This window comes from Malaclemys terrapin, chromosome 19 (genome assembly GCF_027887155.1).
Source record: "Malaclemys terrapin pileata isolate rMalTer1 chromosome 19, rMalTer1.hap1, whole genome shotgun sequence".
NCBI classification, from domain to species: Eukaryota; Metazoa; Chordata; order Testudines; family Emydidae; genus Malaclemys; species Malaclemys terrapin.
In genome coordinates, this window is record NC_071523.1 from 9,501,140 (window position 1) to 9,521,655 (window position 20,516).

General features: G+C 44.5%; 1 protein-coding gene and 1 long non-coding RNA gene across 8 annotated transcripts in view; one reads left to right on the forward strand and one right to left on the reverse strand.

Moving 5' to 3' along the window:
• Window positions 1-20,516, reverse strand: part of KAZN (kazrin, periplakin interacting protein) — a 744,475-nt gene that overhangs the window by 414,032 nt on the left and 309,927 nt on the right. For 3 of the 7 annotated variants that reach the window (XM_054009191.1, XM_054009196.1, XM_054009200.1), the window contains exon 1: window positions 2,254-2,978. In XM_054009191.1, the coding sequence (XP_053865166.1) occupies window positions 2,254-2,629 (376 nt within the window). In that variant the 5' untranslated portion in view covers window positions 2,630-2,978. Of the gene's footprint in view, window positions 1-2,253; window positions 2,979-3,923; window positions 3,975-20,516 lie in introns of those variants that run through there. The other 4 variants (XM_054009194.1, XM_054009192.1, XM_054009193.1 and 1 more) reach the window with 4 other exon arrangements.
• On the forward strand, window positions 2,102-12,295 carry LOC128826103 (uncharacterized). Its single transcript, XR_008442793.1, has 3 exons — window positions 2,102-2,353; window positions 8,565-8,865; window positions 11,969-12,295. It is a non-coding gene; the product is annotated as an uncharacterized LOC128826103 (long non-coding RNA).

A 20,516-nucleotide genomic window follows, 5' to 3' on the forward strand; every position in this document is an offset into this window, starting at 1 on the left:
GGAATAGCAGTCTGATGAGAACAGCTACACTGCATTTTAGAAGAGTGACTATGTTTAAAAAGCTACAGGTAACATACAAAAAATACAGCTATTAAATAATGTATAAACATCATACCAAGAGACCCTTGCAGTAAATATGTAATAAGTAAATAATATCTTCTGACATTTTTATCACACAGGTACAAATTCAAATCAATTATAGTTCTCTCAAGGCAGGGAAAGGTTCGCACTATTTCCGATCAGACATACACACTGTTCTGAGTGTGAATTATCTTGCAATTCAGTATTTACCTGTTCGGTATTTTTTATTTAAAATGTTTCTAGAGTAATTGTGACCCAAAAACTATTTTCATTAGTATAACATAGCATATTTCAGCCAGACAAGAAAAAAGACAAACCCTACAATCTTAAGAGCTGTGCATCAACAATTTAGCACTCATTTGGTAACCCTCATGCAAAATTAAGACCATACGTCATTTGTGACAGTACATATATCAACCTGTTTTATATGCTCAGTCTTTGCTACTGAATCTAGCAGACTTGCTGTTAAAGTCCACCTAACTTTAGTGAGGGCGGCGTGCAAGGGTTAATTGTTGGAAAAACATATGGATTCTTTTCTACTTTTTAAACCCTGGGTCTTTATTCTTAGCAAAACTCATTTCTCTGCCATTTGCTCGTTAGGAGACAGTTCTCTCCTGTGATTCATAAAATCCCCAATACCTTGCATTCTGCAAATACAACACTCCTGTACTTTTTGCTAAGGTGAGGTAATCGAAATGCACATATTAGTAATGCCTTCCTCCACACCCCCGCCTCCCAGACAGGTTATGCCATTTGCCAAATTCCATGCTAGAAAACTATGCATTAAGCAGCAGGACTGAAATACATTAATCACAATTATAACATGGCTGCTTTGTTACCAAATTACTGATCTGATTCTTAGACCTTCATCAAACTCTAGGCACCAGAGAGTGAATTTAGAATGGAATTCAACCTGAACAATGCTAATTTGCAGGTTAAACAATTCACAATTGCCAAAAAAAAAAAAAAAAAAATTAACCTAAAGACATTTAAACTGAACCCATCATTTAAAAAAATTAATTTAAAAATTATCACCACCTATTAATTTTAAAAAAAGAGAAAACGTGAGGTCTAATAGTTACACATTTGTTGTCGTAACCATTCCATTCAATTGCCCTGTTTTAACTCGTTTGGGATTTCTGCAGCCTAAACTGTAATAAATTGAATTTGCAGAGAACATATGATATTAAAGTCAAAAGCTGATTAGCAGAGAATGTCAGATGCATTTGCCATTTGACTTCACCAAACAGGGAAACAATTAATTTTTAGGATCACCTCATCCAATGTTAATCCTTGAAGGATTACCAACAGCTGCCATGGTTAACAGTGTCAACATAAACTGGCAACCTATTTCTACCATCTCATCTACACAAGGAACCAACTCAAGATAAGATTGATTGCATCTATCCCACTATCATCAAGAGAAATTAATCCACACCTTAGCCAGATTTGGGAAGACGTCCACCAAAAGCTAACCAAAACAAAAACAAAATCCCACAGATGTACTTGTTTTCATAATGCCCCAGATATTTAAACACCATGCAATGCACCATCCCATTGTCTTATTTATTTTACTGACTGGATACAGGGCAAAAGGGGGGCGGATAAAGCTGGAACCCGGGTATAAAATATATCTCAGTGTCAGATAAAAGGAAAAGTGAACATGTCAACACGCTGCCGTTTAAAACAAAACCTTGTTTCGGCTACAACATCTGGAGCCTTTTTTAACCTCCCAGAGGAAAATCTGCAACCAGAGTAAAAAAATCATGTAGGAAAATGGGTCTTAAAACGCTGCACTTAACACCTCCCAGGAACGGAAAACCCCAACCCTGCAATTAAAAGTTTACACACCGAACCGGTTCACAGTGGGTGGGGGTGGGAAGGGGGTTACAGGGATTGCTTGGCGGAGACCCTCCCCTATTCCACCCCCTTCCCCAACACATACAGCTCTGGCTGAGGGGCACGTCCTCCCCCCAGCATCCTTGACTCAACCCGCCACCCTGGAGCAATAGGGAGAAAGGGTTAAAAGTTGCACAATCCGCCGATGCTCCCTCCGGGAGTCACCGAGCCGCCTGGGCTCTACCCCCCGAGCCCCCGACTGCGGCAGAGGCACCGGGGTGAGCGCTACAGGCGGGTGCCCGTCGCCCACCCCGAGCCCGGCGGGCCCCTCACCTTGCGCGTTGTGCTGGTTGTTCTCCATGATCGAGGGGGTCGCGGAGCTGCTGCCCAGTTCGGCCAGTCTCCGGTTGGTGGCTGTCAGCTCGGCTCGCAGGTTAGTCATCTCCTGGCTGGCGGACTGGATAGCTCCATCGATCCGGAGAGCCAGCTGCTTATTGTCTTCCATCATGGTCAGGATTTTGGCCTGGGGGGGAGAGAGAGGCGCATGATGCACCAGCCGCGGGTGGGGGGGTGGCTGCCTCTCTCTCCTCCCCGCGCTACCTGTTGGATCCCCTCGCGGCTGCCTCCCTCTCCCCCGCGCAGGGATGAGCGGAGACGCGGCTCCGGCAGCAGGAGACCCGGGCGAGCTGGGCCGCTTGGCAAAGGACATTAGCGGGGAGACAGCAGGGCAAGCACTCTTTAAATGGAGCCTACCATCTGCAGCGGGGGAGGTGGGGAGCCCGGCCAGCGCCAGCTCCAGCTCCGCCGCAGCCCCTGGCTTTGCAGGGCGCCTTCCCCGCCCCGGCCGCCTCCGTGCAACCAGGCGGCGGAGGGGAGCAGCCCGGGGCAAAGGGCGGTAGGGGGGAGCGGCTCCCCCGGGCGTCCGCTCGCCGGCCTGGAGGCTGCACCGCGGGCTTCCCTCCCTCCCCTGCCCCGGCGCCGCTGCGCGAAGCGCTGCCTCTCCAGCCGCGGCACCGAGCGCACACCCCGCGCGGAGCTCCGGCTGCCTGCGCGCTAGGGCGCCCGCCGCAGCACTGCCCGCTGGGGGCAGGGGGGAGGCCACCGGAGGGGGGGTGCAGGGGGGAAAGGGGGTGCAAGCGGGGGGGGGCAGGAGGAACCAGGCGCTCCAGGGAGAGGGGAGGGGAGGGCGCAGTGGCGGGCAGCCCCGGGGCGGGCCGGGAGTTTGTTTTGCAGGGAGCGGAGCCGGGGGGAGGAGGCTGCCCGCCCACGAAGGGCCAAACTTAAAGCGGGGAGCCGGGTCCCCGCAGCCGGGTCCGGGGCGTGGCGCGCTGGGAAGCAGGGGCCGGGCGAAGGCGTCAGTCCCCTTCATCCTGGCCGGGGCTTGCGGCGCGAGGGAGGGAGGCCCGGCTGGCTTCGGCTCGGGTTGCAGCGCGGCCGGTGGGAGCCGGGTGACACCCCCTGCTCCGCCAGCCACGGAGGGGGATGGGTCCGGGAAAGAAGCGCTTGCCTGGAGCGTGCAGTCGCCATGCTAAGGGGAAAGGGGCTCCTTTGTCTGCCCTGGGGGAGCGGGCTGGTGCATGAATCCGTCTCCCCCCAGCGCCGCTCATGGCACAAGGGGGCGACTCGTGCAAAGCTCTGCCCCCCCCCCCCGACACCCAGCCACCTTTGCACCCCGAAGTGGCCCCAGCCCTGGTTGTGCCCCTGTTGGCGTTCGCTTGCCACGAGGATTGGAGCTGCTGCAAGCGGAAAGGGCCCCGGGGGTTAAAGCAAATGCTGGGGAAGGAGCAGCAAACGTGCCATTCAGAATCAGGAGCATTCATGCCGGGAACCTGATTCTAGAGGCCAGGAACAGAGCCCAAAGACCGATCGACCTACCACAGCAGCCTGAAGGAAGGATGGAGCCTTGCAACAAGCCGGTGTAGTAGCAGTTTCTCGTACTACACCGGCTCCCCCAAAGAAATCCTACAGCAAATCACTGTATGCATAAAATCCAAGAAACTCACCAGCCACTTGGTGACAATTCGCAAACAGAAAGGGAGGCATGAGTCCTGGAATGCCCGATATCTCTAGCTACTGTTCCCTTTAGGTAAGAATAGTTTCTCTCTCTGCCCCTTTTATAATTAGAGCATGTTCTAGTGGCGATGGGATGTCAGGACTCCTGGGTTTTTGTGTTGTTGTTCCCAGCTTTACCACTCAACTCAATACAGCACATGCCCATGAGCCCATCAGTTCTCTCTAAAAAAAGAGGAACAGGAGTACTTGTGGCACCTTAGAGACTAACAAATTTATTAGAGCATAAGCTTTCGTGGACTACAGCCCACTTCTTCGGATGCAGTTCTCTCTAGCGCCTCAGTGTAGGTACCTGTAAAATGGAGATAGTCATGCTGGCCTGGCTTGCAAAACTTCTATAGACATTTGCAAGATCAGGTGCAATATCTACTTGCTCCTCCTTTGCCATGACTATGAATGATAGCAACTGTCATAATTCTCCTTTTAACGGGGTTAACTCAGCACCACAGACAAACAAAGCACTGTCCCTAAGCAAATGAGGCAAACAGAACTTTGCAAGGTTGGTTAAATTAATTGTTTAAAGGACTCGAGAGCTTTTGATGAAAGATGCAAGGGGAGTGACTATTATTATTCTTCAGTCCCCCTCCTCTCTTTGTCTCTTCCCTCCACGGGGCTTTGCGCAGAAGTTTGCTGCATGTCAGTGCCCAAGAGGAGTAAAATGGACCAAAAATCTCCTGGAAGAGGATGGGGGCAGGGAGGGAAAGGCAACAGCTTCCCTGGTATTACTGCATAAGCCACATCCACCCAGCGGGTGCTGCAAGCTCAGTGGGTGCTGGCAAGCTCAATGTGGTATGTACCCATTGAAGCAATGGAGCATTATTTGGCATCATAAATTACAGCTTCTAGAAGGAGCAATAGCATTTTGCAGTGTCTTTCCAACACACTGCAGCTGGTCTGCTTGTATGAGGACTGGGGGACCTTGATTGCACCAGGCAGCAAAGCTGTAGACCTGAATTCCTGACCAAACAACCCATGTGTCAGGGGTTAGACTAGATGACCCTTGCAGTCCCTTCTAACCCTATGGTTCTATGATTCTCTGTAAGCCGGTTTCTGCCACCTGGAAGCCCAGGGAACCTGCCCAGCTTGCTCTTAAGAGCCAGACCATCACTCCCTGTTTTCAAGAGGGAATGATGCAGTGGAGAACAGCAGTTCAGGAGACACAATTTTATCCCCGGGTACCCTTTAAGGCATGAAAGGGAGGACTGGTCCCAAAGTGAGCCAGAGCTCCCTGGGAACTGAGCTGGGGCAGTCTCTAAGTAGCACTTGTCTTGAAGTACAAAAAATGGCTCTTACCCTATTGTTTGAACAAGGGAAAATATTATGCAAAAGATTAAAATAAACATTTTGGGGAAATAGGGGAAGATTGAGCAGTTGCTGCCGTGCGTTCTCAGGTCTGCCTCATGCTTTTGGCTCCACAGCCAGGTCTTGAGAGTGCTCTCAGGACTTGCAAATGCAAGGAAGTTTCCAAAATCTAAGCACTTTCAGTAGCACAGGCATCACAGTGACCTTGACCAAACTACAGCAGGAGAGGGACAGAAAGGTGGGTCCTGGCCCAGCAGGCTTCGAAGATGGAGACCTGTTATTTTCTGATTTAGAAAAAATAGAATTGATGTCAGCTGTGTCTTTGGCAGCGTAAACACCATGTGACGGTGGGGTTGCGCTGACGGGAAATCATGTCAGTTCCCCTTGCAGACTGGCTTGTGCCGGCTGTGCTCTTCTCTGTCCAGACTTGCACCATGGCACTACAAGAGTGGCCCCTCAGTCGCTCCAGGAGCAGCTCTGATGTAAAATCACCACTCGGCGTCTGAGGGAGGAAATGGTTTAACAAACCAACGGGCCAATAGTTTCTGCTGCTCACTCACGGGAAGTGAAATGAGGTAAAGCAAAAGTGTGTTGTTCTCCAGCAAGACAACGATCCTACTGGGGGCCGTGGAACAAGGTACTGTAAAGCTGCAAGTCTCACTGAGCTGGAGGGGTTTGGCGTGCAATGAGCCTCCAGGCAACTTTCAGGAATAAAAATAGCTGTGTTCACGTGCTGTCAGTCTGGTGTGGATTGCTTTCCGATTGTGCTATGCTCCCTGAGAGGTCAGGTCTGATCCTGCCTGTACTTATGCCCATTCTTCACTGTCATAACCTCCACCAACTTCCACAGGGTCGCTTGGAGCACACTGGACTATGCAAGAGGCCCACCAAGTCCGCTGGGAATAGATGGCGCTCTGCCATTCCCAGGATTGAACCTGTAGGTACTTAAGGGCAACACTCAGGGTTTGTCTACACAGTGGGGGAACGTATTCTGTGGGGGAGTGATTTCTAAAGCGCACTCATGTCTTGTGCATTAGTTGGTCCAGGTAGGTACAGTAGTACATTAAAGCACACTAGGGAACCTTTAGTGCGCACCAGCAGGGTCTACACAGACCAATTAATATGCAACACATGAGTGCGCTTTAGAAATCACACCCCTGTAGAGCACATTACCTTATGGTGTAAACAAATGCTAAATTATGGAAAGTTTGGAAACAGTAGCTCAACAGACACAAATAGTGCCAAACCTTTTACTGATTTCATCTCAGATTAAGATGGCCACAGCATTTATGGGGTGAAGCTGCAGCCCATGGAAACTCCTAACGAGGTTGTTGCTCGAGGAACTGGCACTGTGTCCCACCTAGGGACAAGGGACTGGCCATTATGTGGGGTACTGAAAATTAATCCCCTTCAGTTTTCAAAGTATGAATTCTCAAATCAGTCAATACACAGGGTAAAATTCTGTTCTCTGCACACTGGAACTATATGCTGATATTCTGGTCTCTCTACAAAGGTGGATCTCCCAGTGATATCGATGGGTCTCCCACATACACACTGTGTGGAGAGACTATTGGGCTGAAGTCCTCTCTACGGGCTTGGCTACTAGGCGACATCCAGGAAAATAAATCAAAATTAACTAAAGGTGTGAATTTGAAGTGGATTAGTTAAACTGCATTAAGCCCTGTGTGAACACAGTCATTCAGAACTAATGTGGCCTTACTTCAGGAAGGCTGCTTAATTCTGAATGAGGGTGTTCACACGGGAGTTTAATGTGGTTTAACTAATCCATTTCAAATGCACACCTTTAGTTAATTTGGATTTATGTTCCTGGATGACCCTGTGTAGAGAAATTCTTAAGACTTTGTCTACACTGCAAAGTGAAGGTGTTTGGGTTTTTTTATAGCCCGGGTAGGTTTACCATCGCTATCTTTAATCTAGCTAGCCACAGGTCCCAGTAGTAGTGAAGACAGGTGGTATGGGCTAGCAACCTCAGTACAAGCCTGCCAGAGTCTCTGGGTACATACTCTGGTTGCTAGTCTGTGATGTAGCCCATGCTGCTATGTCTTTGCTAGTATTGTTACCCACGCTAGATAGATGAAAACCAGGCATACACTGTAACAACATCATCTGGAGAACTTTGTGGCATAGGCATATTACCTTGAAACAGGATCTACCTCAATAATAATCTTATTAAACTAACTACAGGCTCAATAAATTTTTCTAGACACTAAATATCTCAGCTGTTTCAACTCCTTTTTATAATATCAAAAGAACTTGGCTCATTTTAAAGCTACAGTCAAGCAGATGAAATCTACATTTTGTGATTTTTTTTAATAAGATGAAAGAATCTAATTAATAGAAAGTATTTAATGGTTATTTTTAAAGGAAACATGATTTTTGACTGACAAGTCCCAGCAGTGTCTGCAGCCCAAACATTGCAACACTAGGACTAGTACATGAAAACCACAAAGTGACTAGAAACAGACGTGGAAGTGAAGGTGTCTGTTTTCATTAGTTACGTTTATTCAGGGTGGATAAACGGCATAAATGAAGAATGAATTTGAATTTTGAAATTCTGTCTTCATCATTTGGGTGGTTATGAGTGACAGAGGCAAGGACACTTGTTATGTAAGGTTTGATTTCGGAACAATGTAAATGCTTGGGTGCATGTCTGACTTGTATGCACATTTAATGCAACTGTGTATGCAAACTAGGATATTACATATGCAACTAGATGATTGAATGTGCAGTTGCAATAGCATATATGTAAAACCGTGATCGGGCAACAACTTCCATTCTATACTGGAATAAAATAGAAGCTTGTGTACTATCAGGGCTTAAATTAAATTCAACTTCTTTAAACCCCAGGCCCATTGTTTTTAGCCTACCATTTTTCTTTTAAATTAAACCTGATGTGAGCCTTCCAGCAAAGCATTCAGCATCTAAGGCAAAGCCCAGATTACACTTTTAGTCAATGTAACCTCAATAATAGACTAGTCAAGATATTATATTGGTAGCATTGAAACCTTTTTAAATGGGGGATGTGAAAGAATTTCTACACTATATTGCCTATTTTAAAATTTGTTTTAAAATCTTGAACGTTACCATAGACTCAGCCATAAATTAATAACCCAGCCTTAGAAATCTTCCTTATTACTTTAAACCCCTTTGAGATTCCCCTAAAGATATCCTACGAGATTTTCTCCTTCCCCGCACCCAGCAATAGGGAACAGCTGGATCTATTTAAAATTGATTTTGATCTCTCCAAGCAGGATTTGATTTCTCCGCACACTGAGCTTTTGCCTGAAGAGAGTGCACAGTATAGCAGAAATTCTGAGATGTCAGCCGGCAGCTGGCGTGGTGAGAGTCGAAGAGAAAATGAGCAGCTCGCTATGTGCCCACAGGCATAAGCATGAGACAGCGACATGGGCAAAGTGATTTTCAGTGTGACAGTGTTGGAGTTTGCTGGCCGCATACAATTAAAACAGAATAAAACCCTCTTCTTGCTGAGCTCCAGATCACAGATGGTCCCCCAATGGGGTGCAGCAGCAGCATAAGAAACACTCATGCAAAGTAAGCGGCCTTTCCATTAATTCCTGTTAATTGGGTGTTTCAAGGGCTTCAGGCATTGTGAAAGGTCCAAGGCATCATAAAGGGACAAGAGGTGCTCATCATTTAAAAACAGACAATGCTGCTCTCTGAACAGGCTGAGTGGTGCAATGGCTGAATGCTCTGTGATGAAGAAATCCTAGGCTCCTCTTGGTTCAGGTGGAAGTTAACCCCTCCACAGTGATCTCAATTCTCTCTCATTCACACACACACTTTGCCAAAAGCCAAATCAACCTCCCCGAGATAATGGTCCCAATCCTGAAATCGTGCCTCCATGGAACTCTTTCACTTCAACAGGGCTCCACACAGGTCTGATTGCTAGACATTTTGCAGTGAACTAGACTAAGTATTCGGGATAGATGAGGCCTTTCGTTTCTGTAGACCAGGGGTCAGCAACCTTTCGGAAGTGGTGTGCCGAGTCTTCATTTATTCACTCTAATTTAAGGTCCGTGTGCCAGTCATACATTTTAACGTTTTTAGAAGGTCTCTTTCTATAATATATAATTAAACTATTGTTGTATGTAAAGTAAATAAGGTTTTAAAAACGTTTAAGAAGCTTCACTTAAAATTAAATTAAAATGCAGAGCCCCCCGGACCGGTGGCCAGGACCCGGGCAGTGTGAGTGCCACTGAAAATCAGCTTGCGTGCCGCCTTCGGCACACGGGCCATAGGTTGCCTACCCCTGCTGTAGACCTAAGTCAAATTCATTGCTGGTATAAGCAGGCACAACTGCATTGACTTCACCAGAGTTATGCCTGCTTCTGTCAACATTCATATGTATCATCCTTGGTCTCAGTCTAGTCCCTGCTGAGTCTGTTTCTACATCACAAAACCACTACTTATTTTGGGTTGACGGGCAAGTTTTCCTTAGGAACTGTATGGGAATGGCAGGCCGGGAGTGGGAGCATTAGAACAGCCCAGGGTCTGCCCAAAAAACCAGCGGGTCAACTTTTGTGAGCACTTGGGATTCATCATTTGATGCAAAGTTTTAAAAATACTTTTAGAAAACACAAAGAGAAATTAAACAGGGGAAGGAATAATGGTTTAGTATGAAACCATTTCACGGGGCAAATGTTTTTCTAAGAGACTATGACAGAAAATTATGCAGCTTGAGTCCCCTTGATTGGTCCGAGCCAAACGCTATCCAAACTGAATGAGAGAGAGAGACTAGAAACACGCTCCTGTGAATTTCATACCCATTCTACTAGTGATGTGATGATATACAAATTACATGTTGAAATTCCTCAGCAGTTCAGGGCCTGAGCATTGCTGCAACAGCAAAATTGAGTTCAAGGGGAACTATATTGAGCCCAGGACCAAGATGTGCGGTAAATATAAAATACCTGAGAGATTATTACGGGTGAGATTAATTCCTGTGCAGAGGGCCAAGTATCACTTAAATCCTCAAAATAGGGATTAAATTAGACTTTAGTGGTGCAGAGGTTTTGCTCTGCATAGGGGTGAATTTCACCTGCCATCTAGCATATTATTTTCTGACAACAGCGTTAAATGCTATGCTATTAAGCGAGCAAAGGGAGGAGAACAGTGGAAAATCTTGGTACACGTGCCTGTTCCATAAATGAACCCAAAATAAAAATTCAAGCATAGAAAGCACGTGACACTGATTGATACTCCAATCAGCTGATGCAGCTGTATAACAGAAATGCAGTTTATCTTTGAAGCAGCCAGATAAAGACTATTTTTAGTTAAATGGTGTCCACATTTTTGGGATGACTTACGGTTTAAGGTTGAATTTTTCCAAAAATGCCTAAGGGATTTAGGAGCACAAATGCTATTGAAAAATCAAGGGCACTTCTGTTCCTAAATCTCTTAAGTGCTTTTGAAAGCCTCCTTATACATTGTTTACTGGATCTGGAATTTCCCCAGCTATCACATATAAGCTTTTATAACAATCAAAAGACAAGGAGAATCAAATCTATGTTTTCCCCCAGATTATTGGAATACTCTGGGAGTTGTTTGTTGTTGGTCTTTTTTAAATTCTGAGTTTCAATCAAACAACTTGACATACACAGGATCAGCTCCATTGTGCCTGGTAATGCTGAGTAGTCTATGTACTCTCCCCATATGTGGTATATTAAAGGAGATTGACTATAGAAAAGACAACTAGCTAAATCAAAAGACAACATCAAATAAGGCTTTGAAGATTCATGGAGGCCACAACACATTTGACTTTTACAGAGTCTGAGGTCTATTGCCCTTTTCTGTCCATGCATAGAGCCTTTGGAAGGGAGAACATGCCACTAATGTGAGTAGAAAAGAGGGGACTCATTGTTCAAAAGGACCGTTCCACCCACCCCTTTCTAACATCGCTTGCTGTGGGCCTGGACCTGGGAAAGTGCAAGTGCCTTCAATGCCCATTGACTTCAACAAGAGTTGTTATTATTTATATGACAGTAATGTTTAGCGGACCCAACATGTACTTTACAAACAGAGTAAGAAACAGTCTCTCTCCTGAAGAGCCTACCATCTGAAAAGCCACAGGCAATAAAGAGTGGGAGAAAGGATAGTTATTGGGGTTCTGTTTTTCAGGGTTTATTCATTTAATTTTTCTGGGTTTATTTTTAGCAACCTTTTAGTTTTATGTAGCTGCCCCAAAATCAGGGACATCATTGTATATATGTAATGAGTAATGTAGATTATATACATTACTCATTACAGTAGTAGTATGCACTGTAATGAGTAATCTCTTTGTAATGTTCCCTAGTGCGCTTTAACAAGTGTAGTTTCAAACAGGACTACATTCAAGTACACTAGAGAACTTTTAATGTGTACCAGCTGGGTCTGCACAGACCAATTCATGTGCGACACGTTAGTGTGCTTTAGATATCACTCTCCAGTAGTCCTCATTCCTGCTCCTTTTCCACGTAGACAAACCTTTACATATAAGTAACCAGTTCTGATGTTTTTCCAGTGTTTAGTGGATAAACACCAATTTCTTTCTCTCTCTCTCTCTCTCTTTTTTTTTTTTTTAATTGATTTGGTACTGTGGGTGTTTTACTGGCTAAAACCGAAAATCTGAAACTCTAATTATTGCTCCATTTTACAGATGGGGAAACTGAAGCACAGAGTGATTACATGACTTGCCCAAGGTCGCACAAGAAGTCTGGAGTGACACCAAATCCTCCAAGCCCCAGTTCAGTGCTTTATCTCCACTGACACCCTCTTATTCTAGGTGTTCAGTAACTTGTAGAATCAAACACAAACTTAACACCAGTATTCTTAAATATCTGAAAAGTTAAATATTGAGCAACAAGTTTCAGGAGAAATGGACCTTAAGAGAAGACTATATTCTCCAAGACGTTATAGAAGATGGGTGGGTGGAGGGAATCCAAGTAATATTTGGAAATATTAAAATACAGTCTATATTGTTTGGTATTGCTTTAGATGTCTGAGTTTTTTCAGGCTAGGGAATGGGAGGGAAGTCGGAAATGAAAGGGGTGGGGAGTAAGAAAGAGGTACTATTAAGAGTTCTGGCCAACCTCTAATTTGCTATTCAGTTTACCAGCCTGTAGTTTATTATGTATGGTATGTGAAGGAACCTGTTTAGCCAGAAGGGAAATGCCTTTTGTGTTAAGAGTGACCGTAATCTAATATGGCCTTTTGATTTGACTCAATTAAATCCTTTCTGTTTCGATTAAATAATCAGCCACAATTTAATAAAATGAATTTCAGTGTGTCGTCTCCCAGTCTGATGACTTTAGAGATCATGAAGCCTTATGTAAATTCTGTGAATTACTTTTTATTTGCTTGTGGATCACTTCCACACAAAAATGCTGTCTGTCAGTGTATTAAAATTCCTTCCCCATCTTCTCATTGCATCACTATTTACAAAAATGATTCCCAGTTGAAAAGGCTTGAAATATCACTAGTTTCTTTTACATCTGCCAACAAAATTGGCCCTTTCTGATTGGAAAAAGGGCCATCAAGTGTAGATAAATTTCCGGTGGGGTCTTCTGTGTTCCTGTTTCATTGTGAACTTGAATTCTATGCTGCGAATAGCAATATCTTGGCCTATTCCAAATTTTAGTCGAGGCATCCACTGAGCAATTTGATAATAAAGCAAGTCCCCCTCCCTCAAATTTAATCAAACAGATGAGCAAAGTTACAAACTGGCCACTAGAAAAAGCTTAGCCTATCTCTAGTTATTATATAAAATGAATAGGACTGTTGCTGCATGTATCCTGCAGACATCTGTTCCCAGTTCTTCAGCCTAGAAACTAAGTGATTGTGGTTCTATTACTTGCAGAATTTTTTCCCTCTAAAGGGCAGATTTTTTATTTTGTATATTCATAATGGCATCTGACCCTCCTTCTCACTCTTAGAATATTGAGCAGTGATTCAAAGGACAATGAATCTTTTCTTCCTAATCTGAGAACAGGCCAACGCTCTAATACAAAGGGTGACCTTGCTGGATGCATTACTGCTATAGCATAAATCACAGTTTAGTGTTTTGCTCTTGTTTTAAGGAAGTATAAATTGCACAAATTAACGAGATGCTGGAATGCGGTCAAGCGGTTAGAGCAGAAGACTGGGAGGTCAGAAATCCTGGGTCATACTCTCAGCTGGCTCACTGATTCACTGTCATAACTTGTGCGACTTCTCTGGGTCTCAGTTTCACGATATATGAAATGAGCACAATGGCACTTGCCCACGCTACCTCCCTGGGGATTGTGAAAATAAATTGTTTAATGTTTGTAATGTGCCTTGAAACTGCTGAATCAAAGGAACTACATCTCAACTAAGGAATATGGAGCAAATGTAATAGACCAAAGCATTAGGTTAGATCCAAACACTGCAAACTCATAGAACCTGGTATAAACCTAGAATTACTACATTGAGAAGTATCAGAGGGGTAGCCGTGTTAGTCTGAATCTGTAAAAAGCAACAGAGGGCCCTGTGGCACCTTTAAGACTAACAGAAGTATTGGGAGCATAAGCTTTCGGGGGTAAGAACCTCACTTCTTCAGATGCAAGTTCCTAATTATGAAAGCTTATGCTCCCAATACTTCTGTTAGTCTTAAAGGTGCCACAGGACCCTCTGTTGCTTTTTACATTGAGAAGGTGTAACTGAGAGCAAAATTTGATCCAAGAGATATATCTATCTCCTAGAACTAGAAGGGACCCTGAAAGGTCATCAAGTCCAGCCCCCTGCCTTCACTAGCAGGACCAAGTACTGATATTGTCCCAGATCCCTAAGTGGGCCCCCTCAAGGATTGAACTCACAACCCTGGATTTAGCAGGCCAATGCTCAAACCACTGAGCTATCTCTCCCCCCAGATTTTCCCTGATAACTCCCTTTGGCATTAATGGGAATCAGACATCTAGACCCCTGAAAACAAATGACTCCATAGCATATTTCACAGCTGAGTGCATCTATGGCACAAGTTTCAATATCTAGTTCTATTAAATCCAGCATTTGTTTAATGAATTGCAGCAATCCAATGAGTCGGTAGATCGGCGGCTTGTATTTGACTTTTATGTGGTAGACTCCAGCAGCCAGCTTTAAAAAAGGAATCAATATTTGTGAAAAAATTTCAATACAATTTATTCTGAACTCCCCTCCCCCCCCCCCCCCCCACTGTTGACATATATGGATGCTTGATATATTTCACAGGGGTTGATGAAATGGCCTTTATCAAAACCAATTAGGGAAATGCTTGGCAAACCCAAATGAAATTTGCAACATTTTCCTCGTTTATTAGTTACAGTTCTATTCCGTTCCAAATTTCAATCGAAGCCACTGGTAGCTGTCTCCTCAGTCATCAAAGGGAGATCTTATTTTTCAGGATTCGTTTTTTTAATTAATTAGCTAAAATATGCTTAATGGAGCCACTGTGAATATTTGATTTCTTAACGAATGGATGTAGTGTAATAAAGAGCCTAGGAGGAGCAGTGGACATTTCTCCATAGAGACTTAGGACCAATATTGGCATTTAAGGCCTAGTCCACACACAGTTTTGGTACGAGTAAAACTATATTAGAGATGTGATTTTTTGTTAACCAAAATACTTGCAAAACCCCAAATGTAGACACAGTTATACAGGCATAAAGGTGCCTTGTACTGTTATTATTAATATTATTTATTTGTATTACTGTAGTGCCTTGGGACCCTAGTCATAAACTAAGACCCCATTGTTAGTTCATTCCCCTTCGTGTACAGGAAAAAACGATATTTCCTATAAGCACTTTGATACCATTAGAACTGTGTCCACACTACTGGGGTGGTATGACTTTCACCATACTGGTGTAGTTAAAGAGTGTGTAGACCAGGTCCAATACATTTGGAAAGGTGTTAAAAACCCTGTCAACAGTATGTGCTAAGTGGTTTAAAAAAACCCCAAAACATATGAGCTAACATGTTTGTTTGTTTGTTTGTTTTTAACACCACCCTCCCTGTCAAAGTCTAGACAAGGCCTTAGAGATTAGATCTGGAGGGAGAGACTTTGAAAGCCAGGGCTGTTTTGACAGTGAAGGCTTTAAAAAAAAAGTGTCAAATATTCCTTCACTTTCCTCCATCCTTGGAACAGTTGCCACTTAAAAGCCCTTGCTCTCCTGTTCTCATTGCCGGCTATTTGAATGCACATCCCCTCTACAGTGTGACACAAGCAGAACGAACGGCACATTGCAAATATTAAATCCCAGACAGGGGTGCAGCCAGCAATTTGAACCTGCAATGTATATGGAAAGATTTTCCAGAGAGCTCAGTGTCCAGCAGCTCCCACGGAGATCAAGGGAGAATTGCTCCCCTCTCCCTCCCGAAAACAGAAAGAACAGCACAAGCTGTCAGGTGTGGAGCTCTTCAGAAAGTCTCACCCATTGTGGCCAACTCATCACCTCCCTGTGCCCCAGATGGAACTATAATGACATGCAATCTAGCAGCAGGCGCAGTTAGGGAGCCCTAGCTGTGTGAAGATAAACAGATGCACCCACCAGACACCACAACAAATTCCGGACCAAGGTAGTTGAAAGTTGTACACATCCAAATAGCTGGCATACTCCTGCCTGCACCCACTGTCCCAGAATACCCTGTGGTAAGACATTAAAATAAATGGTAACGTCACGTCTGTATGTAAAGCATCACTGTTTAGTGAACTCCCTCTGAAGCATCTGGCATTGGCCACTGTCGGAAGACAGGATACTGGGCTGGATGGACCATTGGTCTGACCCAGTGTGGATGTTCTTTTGTTAACTAGCAAATGAATTATGCATTGACGTACATTGTTATTTAGGGCTGAATTCACATAGCTGCATTTCTTTTGAAGGGGACTGCAGAAAGTGGGGGTGATAATTCAATAGGTGGTACTCATCCCTCTGGGAGAGCACTGAACGCACACCCCAGAGTGGACTTATGTGCTGATGAAGGAACCCTCTCTCTGATGAGATGTAATACCAAGGCCATTAATTATCCTGCAACACTCTTCACAAGAGTTGGGCTTGTTAATTGTGGTGTTCTGGCCAAATCCAATTGGGGTAGAGTATTAACATTCTGCCCACTTAAAATTCTTCCTTTGGTTGCAACTGGATGAAGAATTCTTCAATTTCTGCTCTACACTGATGCATGGTGCTGGTGTGTGCAATTAAACCACCACTGTCTCACCCTAGAGGTGTCCACATTTCAGAAGTGGGTGAGTGACTCTGATGCAATTATAGTTTATAAAGCACGTTGGGATTCTTCAACAATGCACGCCACTATCAAAACCGTAAGAAAGATGACTGAGAATTGTGGCCATGGATATCATACAAAGCAGTGTGGTCTAGAAGACAGAGTGCCAAACTGAAATTCACGAGATTGGGATTCTGGTTCTGCCACTGACCTTGGGGGAATCACTGCACCACCCTGTGCCTCAGTTTCCCCATCTGTAAAATGGGGATAATGATACTACCCTCCTTTATAAAGCACTTTGAGATCGACTGATACAAAGCCCTATATAAGGGCTAGGCATGATTATTGTTATATAACTGAACCGTATGACTAAATTATAGAACTGCCTCCAGGTCATAGATCAGGGCAGCAGCTATATCAAAAAACATACACAACTTGTTTTCCTGCAGTATCTTTCAAGCACAATGTCACAGAATGGTTTGCAGCTAGACAGACAGGTAGGAAGGGAACACCTAACAGCATTGCTAATAGCCACTCCCCCTACAGGCAGAAAGAAGGAGAGTAAATATGGAGAGGACGTAAAAAAATGGAACATGAATAGCAAAGAGGCAGTATTTCTGCAGCCTTATTGCAGTGAGCGGAGAATGGCAGGGTGCAGTAAGTAGTGGAAGGATCCAATGGTTTTGCTTCTTAAGTAGGTGACTGAAGACTATACGATATCTCCATTACTAGGTATAAATCAAGAGTAATCCTATTGGTTTCAACTGAGAAGAGTAACTCAGTCGAAATCAACAAAAGTATCCTAGATTTACACCTGAGAGCAGAATTTGACCCTGATACTGGAGCCAGTATTTCAAGTGTGTAGTGTGCACTATGATCAGCACTGATTTTCCTTGCATAACTGGAGCTTTTAAAAATAAAAATAACTTGAGAGTCCATTGCCCACAGCTGCTGTTAATGTTCAGTTTTTATCATCCAGAATAAATTGGGCTTCTGCAATTTTTCTATCGAGACAAATAAACAATCCTTGCGGTAAATAAGGAGCTTTTTCTTTGAGTTGACAGTTTTCATATGCAGCCTAGTTAATGTCAGTTACTGTTAGCTTTTCAATTAGTTGAGGGTAGATGTCCCTTAACAGCTCTCTATGCCAGATATTGGTCTCAGTGAAGTCAATGGCAGTTTAGCCATTGAATTTAGGCATTAAGGTTTGTCCCTCTTGCCAAAATGCTCCAGGGACCTGATCCTCATTACTGCTGAGATTCTGCAAAGCACACTGAAGTCAGGAGCAGGCCTCAACTAAGCAAATGTGCTTTTCTGTAGCTTATTTATTGTGAGGTCCTTATTCCACAAGCTCTACAGAACCCGGGTTCTAGCCTGAGCACAAAACACTGCAATTTTATAGCCCCATAGCCCGAATCAGCTGACTGGGGCCAACCTGGGGGCTTCTGTTGCAGTTTAGACGCACCCAAAGTGTCCAATCAAATCTGCGAGTAATGAGTTGCGAATACTCATTGAGACTATTCAGTGAACAGTCCACATAGTCTACAATTAGTTTGAACAAACTATTTGTCAAATAATTATGAATAAGGGAGAAATTCATAAAAATTGCAGAACAGAAAAAAATGACTAAATTCATTAAATAATTTATTCAATGCAAATAGTTTGTCAAGGTCCAACACAATCAATGGGCAAGATTCTTTTTTAAGGTTTAACCTCATTCTGAATCAAAAGATGCATTAGCATGACATCACAAGAGGTCTTAGACCAGAGATCGGCAACCTTTGGCACGCAGCTTGCGAGGGTAAGCACCCTGGCGGGCCGGGCCCATTTGTTTACCTGCCGCGTCCGCAGGTTCGGCCGATCGCGGCTCCCATTGGCCGCGGTTTGCCACTCCAGGCCAATGGGGGTGGCAGGAAGTGGCGTGGGACGAGGGATTTGCTGGCCGCCACTTCCTGCCACCCCCATTGGCCTGGAGCAGCGAACCACAGCCAGTGGGAGCCGTGATCACCTGAACTTGCAGATGCAGCAGGTAAACAAACCAGCCCGACCCGCCAGGGTGCTTACCCTGGAGAGCCGCATGCCAAAGGTTGCTGATCCCCATCTTAGACCATCCATCTAATGTGCCTTTTATGAATTGTTTTGCATACAATTTTTAATACATTTCATTGTGGCCACGTTTAAAAAAAGAGCATTGGGATTTTTGTGTGTGTGTGTGCTGATTCCTGGCCACACTTTGTATTAAGGGTAGATTCATAAATAGTTAATAAAGGGTTAATAAATCATTAATTTCTGTTTTAATAACAGGTTAATCAATTGGTATAAACTGTTTGTGCCGGGGCTACTCATCTCATGGGAGCGCCCCTGTTGGCTGGGTGTGTCTGCACCTGCACTCCCTCTGCGTTTCACTGCTTGCCGTGACCCCTGCTGGCAGTTTTAGTGACGCAGCCCTGTGGCTGAATCACACACTGTCCGCGTGTGCACAAACAAAATAGAGCCCTTCCAGGGTACAATTCCAACTGTCCTGTCTGTATGCCCTCAGTTGGTCCTTTCCTGCAGCCCTCCCCAGTGCCCCACCGGGATTTCCTCCCGGGAGACTCCTCCTCTATCGCCCCAGCTAAGTCACTCTTTACAGTTCATTGACCCCTTCCGGGCTAGTATAAAAAGTCTGACAAATGCTGACCCTCTTTCTGGGTCTTCAGCCCTTACCCTGGGCCAGTTTAATTTCCCCTTCTTTGGGGCCTTAAGGGCAGAACTTAGAGTGGGACTGGTGGAGATTCCCAACTCCTCTATGTGATTAAACAAAGGGGAACGAGGGGCGACTGGTTACATCCGATGCAGGCATAGTCAGAGCGGAGGGAGAGCATTTTGCTGGAGGGAATTTAATGCTCATTTGTTTTTAAAATGTTCACTGCACTCATGCTTCCTAGCTGGGTTTGGCTTTCATGTCTTCTTCGGTAGAGTTCATTTTTGTCTCTGACCTTTTAGTTGTTGCCAACTGGCAGATTCCATTTGTGGTTTGAAATTACCCAAAGATATTTCCCTCCTCATCTTAGAGTAGGGTGACCAGACAGCAAGTGTGAAAAATCAGGATGGGAGTGGGGGGGTAATAGGAGCCTATAAGAAAAAGACCCAAAAATCAGGACATCTGGTCACCCTATCTTAGAGGAAGGTGTTTATTGTGGGTTGCAGGACTTCATCCTCTGTGCTTGCCTCTTTGGTCAGCTTCAAAGCTAACTTCCACCAGGCCACTTTTCTAGGCCTCTGCTTTGTGTGTGGGCGTTTGTTGTTTAACAGCAGCTGAGCAAAGTATTCAAGAAATCCTAAGACCTCTCAGAGCAGTGTGTGGGTGGAAATCAGCTAAGTCAGTGACATCCCCAAATGCAGCCAGAGTCAAACACTCATATCTGGGCCTACAAGACAGACCAATACACATGCAATGGCAGTGCAAGCCCTGCATTTACACAGGCAAGTGTGTACACAGATAGGTCTTTGCATGCACGAGTACCCATTTGCATGCTAGTCATGTGAAAATTGCATAGAGTTGAAGAGTTTGCAAAACCTCTCAAACTATTTTTTGTCTTTGCAAAGCTAATTTGAATTTCTCAACCTCTCCCAACAAAATTCAGATCCATTCTACCTACCCTCTGCTTCCCCTTCCACATACAAATGAAAACAATATATATTCATGTGATTTAAAAAAAAAACACGTAAGTGGTTTAGGAGCACAAGGGCTATTGATTTTTAATGGTACATACACTCCTAAATTACTTAGGTGCTTTTGAAAATCCCGTCCTATATTTCTAATTAAAAGGAAGTCTTTGCTACCTCTTAGCACCCGTTCCCATCCCCAAAAGACACACACACCAACCAGACTGGCACGAGGGGTCAAATACAACTTTACCTTATCTTCTAAAAACAGAGGGATAGCATCTAAAATGCGTAGATACCATAGTGATAGAGCTATGGAAAACCCAACGGTCGACTGATGGGCA